Source organism: Aptenodytes forsteri, unplaced genomic scaffold, assembly GCF_000699145.1.
Source record: "Aptenodytes forsteri isolate BGI_AS27 unplaced genomic scaffold, ASM69914v1 Scaffold472, whole genome shotgun sequence".
NCBI lineage: Eukaryota > Metazoa > Chordata > Aves > Sphenisciformes > Spheniscidae > Aptenodytes > Aptenodytes forsteri.
Window position 1 is genome coordinate 43,196 of NW_008796038.1, and position 6,607 is coordinate 49,802.

Below are 6,607 nucleotides of genomic sequence, written 5' to 3' on the forward strand. Positions count from 1 at the left end.
ACCTCGACTCTCCCAGAGCAGCGGTTGGGGCCACCCACCAGGCGGACTGAAGTGGAGACGGTGATCCCCGAGTCTGCAGACACATTCAGAGAGGGCATGCTCAGGCTGTGCATTGGTGTGTGTCCCCCCCCTTCCCCAAGTATCCTTGCCCTGCCCTGCAAACAGCAGCCTCTCCTCCATAGCTTTCTCCACATATAACATGCAACTGTCCAAGCAAGAAGCACAATGGCAGTCTTAATCTCAAGCCTGAGCTGAAGAAAAATGGCCACAGAGCACCCCAGTAAGCAGAGAGGAGAGAACCTCCCAGACTGCAGCCCTCTTCCATGATGTGACAACCCCAGGCCACCAGCAGGACTATTAGGTTAGCATCAACTCAGTAGCAGAGTGCTCCATAGGAAGCCCTTGTTCCTGTCCAAGGTTGTGCCCACGTTGATTGCGAGGACACCCTAATGCATGGATGGCAAAAGCAGGAGAATGGCAGGATTACCTGAACAGACTGCACTGGCATCTTCCCCATGGTAACAATTGTGGTCCCCCCACGGCCTCGCCGGGCATTCAGAGAGAGCAGCTTCCACCCCTGTGCAGTTCACATCATCCAGCCAGATGGTGTCAAATCCTCGGTGCCCACGTTGACTGCGAGGACACCCTAATGCATGGATGGCAAAAGCAGGAGAATGGCAGGATTACCTGAACAGACTGCACTGGCATCTTCCCCATGGTAACAATTGTGGTCCCCCCACGGCCTCGCCGGGCATTCAGAGAGAGCAGCTTCCACCCCTGTGCAGTTCACATCATCCAGCCAGATGGTGTCAAATCCTCGTCCAAACTTGGCTCCAATGGGGGCCAGCACCGCATCCCCACAGCCCAGTTGCTTGCACACGACTTGGGCATCATTTAGATCCCAGTCGTCATGGCACACGCTGCCCCACTGTTCTTCATGAAGCACCTCAACCCTCCCAGCACATCGGTTCGGGCCTCCCACCAGTCGGATTGGCCCTGGCTCAGGTACTTCTGTTCCTGTCAAAAACAAATGAGGGAGAAGTTTTGGGACAAGTCTCTGTGCCCCTGATCACCTGGAGAAAGCAGAATCTCCCATGATGCACCAAAAACTGTCTCTGCTCATCCCAAACACCTGTCAAAGGCTCCCTTCCTAACTTCTGGCTTGAGAAGAAAAGTTGAAGGGAAAATAATGGCAGCATGGAGGCCGTCAGGGGAGGGAGGGGACTATCTGTGTCCTCTCCCAGCTCTGCAGGTTGTTCCAGGTCCAGGAGTTGTGATGCAACTTCTCTGGGTCAAGTGAGGTAGGAAGCTGGAGCTGAACAAAGTCATTCTGCATCCCTGATCTCCTAACTGGATGGGTCAGAAATTGTACCCTGGCTTATTTGAGGCAGAAGGACCAATGTGGCATGAAGTAGAAAACACCTGGGGGTTACCTGAGCACTCCACGCTGGCATCTTCCACGTGGTTGCAGGTGGTGTCTCCCCATGGCTTCGCCTCGCATTCGGTGAGGGACGCTTCTGTCCCTTTGCACTTCATGTCGCTCAGCCAGATTTGGCCTTTCCCTTCCCCATATTTGGACTCCCGAGGGGCCGATACCGCCGTCCCACAGCCCAGCTGCCTGCACACAACCTTTGCCTCCCGTAAATCCCACTGGTCGTCACAGACGGTCCCCCAGACGTCCTCGTGAAGCACCTCGACTCTCCCAGAGCAGCGGTTGGGGCCACCCACCAGGCGGATCTCAAGTTTGGTTGTGTCTACATCTTCTGGAGAGAGCAGACACCCAAGGGTGAAGGCAGGGAATGAGAAAGAGGGCTCTTCCGCCCCAGTGAGGCTGTCTTTATTGCCAAACCGGGAGGAAGAAAAGCCCAGGGTATTCTAGCATCCCAAATCTTTGGTGGCTGGAACCAGGTTTTGAGCTGGGAATGGCCAAAAGCCGCAGGTGTTTTTGGAACCGTAAGTCTGTTTTGAGGTACAAATCACAGGGTTCATTTTCAGCTGTAAGGGGAGAGGTGTAGCCCCGCCAAAACCTACCCCAGCATTCAGGTTCTGGGTAAGTTTCCCCATAGTTAAGGCCAGTGTGTCCCAGCAAATGCTGCTACAAGGACTGGAAGCAGGGAGGAGAGAATTGACACACTTCTACCCATTCCCCAAGGGAAGGGTTGGGTTTGCTCAGCTATTGGCAGTGATTGCTGAGTGCTGTTGTGGACCTACAGACAGTCAGCACTCGGGAGTGGAAAGGACCTACTCAGTCCTGTTCCTGCTGTTGAACCCACCAGGACACACAATCCCCCTCAAAACCTGGCTCCAGCTGCCAAACCTCTGATCACAACACTGTTTGCCACCCTAATATCAAGAACCAAATCTCTCCGGATACCCTTGTCCCTTTGCACGGATCTGGGGTGCTGTAGTGGGAGAAATTCAGGGACTGAAATATGCCAAGGTCTGAAACCCTGAAGCACCTCCACACTGGTTCATGGAGCCAAGGAGACACCAGGCATTCCTCCATCTCATGGAGATCAGACCCCAGCATCGAGGATATCCTGACTTCATGTTTAACTTTGCTAAAATGAGCAGCTGTTTCGTCAATGTTTTGGATGAGTACTGCTCCTTTCACCCAGAGATCTCCAGCAGGTACCAGCTGCACCTCACAGAGCATACAGGAGGTAGAGTCAGGTCTTCTCCATTGGCTAATCAGGAGAATGTGGTTTACAGAGAGAAGATCACTGGCCACAGAAACAGGCTTCAGACCAAGGTCTCTTGGCCCCGAGCAGCATATTTAAATCTCCACATCAGACATAGCATCATTCTGCATGACATTTTATGACAGCTGTGTGTGCTGACTCATGCGCCACTCCCTCCTACAAATACTGACCTGCCAGAAGGACTCCTGCAAGGGAAGCTGAAATAGAAGAAATACAGGATATTAGTCCGAGTCTCATGAGCTCTGCAGAGTGCGGAGATTCAGGACAGCAAAACACCGGGCAAGAGACAAGACTCTGTGAGCTCTGCTAGAGCCCATCATTGCTCTCCGTCTCCCAAACCCAGCTGTCAATGGGCTTTGCCTATCCTAGTGCATGTCCATGGGACTTTCTTGATAAAGAGATCAGATAAGGAGAGAAAAACCTAAAAAAAAATAAAGTCTATTGGAAAAAAAAATAAAAATTGGTTTGGGCAGATAATGTGAAAATACCATAACAGAGCAGTTGGGATTCCTCTTGTCTGGATTCAGTCACCTGAAAGTCAGTGACCAGACAGATTAGATTAGATTAGATTAGATTAGATGATTAGATTAAACTAGGCTCCTGTGACAGGCAGTGGAAAGAGCTGAGTCATGGCTGATCCATACCAATCTCATCCTAGGGCTGGTGTCCAGAGCAGACAGTCGAATTGGGGCTGGAGGTGCTTGTCTCTGCCTAGAGACTCTGGATGTGACACCCAGCTCTTATCAACAGCCAGACAAGAGGTACACCGCTGAATGAAACTGCTGAAAATGTGATGAGTTGCAAGCAGCGTGGCATTTTTATTTTTGCCTTTCGGTCAGGGTCAGACCATGAAGCAGCATTGCCATCTCTGAACTTCAGGCAGACACCAGACAGAATTAACCCCAGGACTGCTGTCAGTCCTGCAGACATTAATGGCAGCAATGAAATGCCATGGGAACAGCTATGGGCCTGCTAATGGGGTTGTGCAAAGAAGCATCTTCAAGGTGGAATGCGTCTGGAGACTTGTGCAAAGAGGCTACTCCCATTCAGATTTCCCTGAGGATTAACTAGAGGTCGAGGCAAATCCTGGGAGGGAAAGCCTGAGGAAAAACTTGCCAGGATCTGTTTTTCCTGGAAACTCAGGAGAAGGGGACTTTGTGGCCACTGTACAAGGTCAACAGCAAAGAAGAGCTCAACACAAACAACAATTTCTGCTCCTAAATGCAGCAGTCTGGCAAGATCCCAAGCATTGACCAACAGCTTCAGTCAAGGGCAGAACTGCTGACACCAGGACAAGCATTAGCGTTATTGCCCAGGTAAGACCTTTTTCCATCTGCCTTTTTTTTTTTTTTTTTATAGCTACTTTTAAGGTTTATGGGCTGAGATGCCTAATGGTAATCCTCCTTCTCTGTAAATTCCAGTTGCCTTCAGATAACATATCATCTTGGGAGCCTGAAGCGCCTACCCACGTACTGTAGCCACCAAGCACACTCGGTGCCTCTGCCCGTTGTCACCAGGTCTGGTGTCATCCCTGATGCACGGGAACAAAGGAAGATATAAGGAAGAAATTTCTTATGATGAGGATAGTGAAACACTGGAACAGGTTGCCCAGAGAGGTGGTGGATGCCCCATCCCTGGAAACATTCAAGGTCAGGTTGGACGGGGCTCTGAGAAACCTGATCTAGTTGAAGATGTCCCTGCCCATGGCGCGGGAGGCTTGGACTAGATGACCTTTAAAAGTCCCTTTCAACCCAAACCATTCTATGATTCTATGAACCCACAGAGGCTAGGAACCCACAGCAGAGAAACAGGGGCAGGGAACCCCACCTTGTGTGTTGCTGTCTTTGCTCACGAGGGCTGGGATTCAGTTCCCAAATGAGACACTTCTTAAGGTGTCTAGGTACTGCTGCCAAGGTGGGGCAGCATCCAGCTGTCCACCTGTGGCTGCCTAGTGACATCTGAGGGGATCTGAGTGTCCACACTCAGCTACCAGATACGGATCAAATACCACCGATTGCATTTCAGTTCCTCGCAATGTCCCATTTGCTTTGTGCTATGGGCTGTAGAAGAAGCAATAGTGGAAGAGGAGAACCATTGGCAAAGAGATGCCAAGCCAAAAGCAAAGAGAAAAAAAGATCCCACCTCACTTACCCCAGAGACATGCCAGGAGGACAAGCCTCATGTTGGTAGTAAAGATACTGTGCGCTCGTTGTCTCCACAGGAGAGCAGGGCAGGGGGGAGGCAGGACATGCACCCAAGGGACTGTCTATTTGAGAAGTCCCCCTTGCCACGGCTCCTCCCCTCCACCCCAAAAACCTTCCTCCGTGCCCCGCGGCAGGTACTCAGCAAGTACGAAAAGCCAAGCCTCTGCCAGGAAGCGACTCTTGTGCCATGAGCATCACGTAAGCTGCGGGATTGTGAAACTGGGCTGTTTCGGGAATCTGCTGAGCAAACAAGTCCTCTGAGGACAGCCAGTTCTGGACCATCAGTGGCAGGAATGGGGGGAGACAGGGTTTTGGAAGTTGCCTTCCAGGACTGGCTTCAGGCAGCTGCAGGAATACGGCATCAGTGCCCAGGCTTAGCTGGGAAAATGGGTATGATCCCATGCTGCTAATGCAGCATGAGAAGATGTAAGAAACCTTTTCCCACTGCTGAAAGCAGCGTCTTCCAAAAGTGGAAGTTTTTTTCCAGTTTTTCTCCCATGTTTGTCCCAAGAGATGGGAATTCTTTGTGAAATTTGGTTGCAAGGTTTGCGTGTGTTCACAATCCAGTTAATTTTTTAGTTGGTGTGAGACCTCCTCCCAGTCTTGACAAAGCCAGATGTGCAAGCAGCAGGATGCTCTGTCCCTGGACAGCAGAGCCAGGCTCCCAGGTCTCCTACGAGGTTGAATCACCCAGATAGTCACACAGCTGAGCAGGGAAATGACGCTGCTGCTATTGTGGGTGGGATCTACCTCGTACCAACTTCTCTATCTGGAAAATGCATTTAGATACCTTGTATGCTCAGCAGAGATCATCAAGCACTCTTAGGAGGCGGTCGTAGTCAGGTGTCGGACTCAGACACCTGTACTGGAGATGTCTAAGGGGGAAGACGCCTCAGGACTGGCTGAGGAGGGGGATATCCTGAAGGGAAGGCAATGTGATGCTAGGACAATTGCACCGCACCCTCCACCACTCAGCAAAATCCTTGATCCCCTCTTTGCATTTGCACCAGCTATCTGGGCAAGGTTGGCCCACAGGACCATTGCTCAGCATCATCTCTAGGAATAGAGGTGGGTGCAAAATAGCTCAGCTGAACACACAGAAAATATGCTTTACCGCTGAAGACACACAGGAATATCTGTCATCCCAGGGAGCGTGCATTGGACAGACAAGAGTTTGTGCAGCTCTGAGGTACTCCTCTGCTTAGACTGTACAACCCAGGGACTACTTGCAACACATCCTTTGTCTTCCCCATGCCAAAGAAGAGTGTGAAGATACCCTCTGGAGATGACAGACAAGGAGAGAACATCCCTGGCAGAAATGGAGGGGAGTAGTGGGTGACAACTCACCGGGAAGGTGAGTGAGGGTAGGGGTAGCAAGTCTTTTCTTTGCAACAGTCGGTCCAGCAGATGAAAGGTGAAGGTGATGGGCCAGAAAAGCAGGCCTGAATAAATACAAATCTCAGGCTACTGAAGACCATGGCCTTCTCAAAGACATGCATCAGTCCAAGTTTAAATCAGGCCCACACCAAATTCAGTATCAAAGCTGTGTGTGGTGGAGGAGAGCATTGCATCCAACTGAGAGGAGATGAATCATAGAATCATAGAATGGTTCGGGTTGGAAGGGACCTTTAAAGGTCATCTAGTCCAACCCCCCTGCCGTGGGCAGGGACATCTTCAACAATATCAGGTTGCTCAGAGCCC

The 6,607-nt window shown here is 51.0% G+C and overlaps 1 protein-coding gene across 1 annotated transcript in view; it reads right to left on the minus strand.

The window, feature by feature from the left end:
• Nucleotides 1–4,884, minus strand: part of LOC103904100 (scavenger receptor cysteine-rich domain-containing group B protein) — a 7,113-nt gene extending 2,229 nt beyond the window's left edge. The window contains exons 1-5 of the mRNA XM_009285456.1: nucleotides 4,854–4,884; nucleotides 2,873–2,899; nucleotides 1,434–1,763; nucleotides 688–1,017; nucleotides 1–73 (exon numbers count right to left, since the gene is read on the minus strand). Coding sequence (XP_009283731.1) covers nucleotides 1–73; nucleotides 688–1,017; nucleotides 1,434–1,763; nucleotides 2,873–2,899; nucleotides 4,854–4,884 — 791 coding nt within the window. The remainder of the gene's footprint in view (nucleotides 74–687; nucleotides 1,018–1,433; nucleotides 1,764–2,872; nucleotides 2,900–4,853) is intronic.
• Between the last annotated feature and the right edge of the window lie 1,723 nt (nucleotides 4,885–6,607).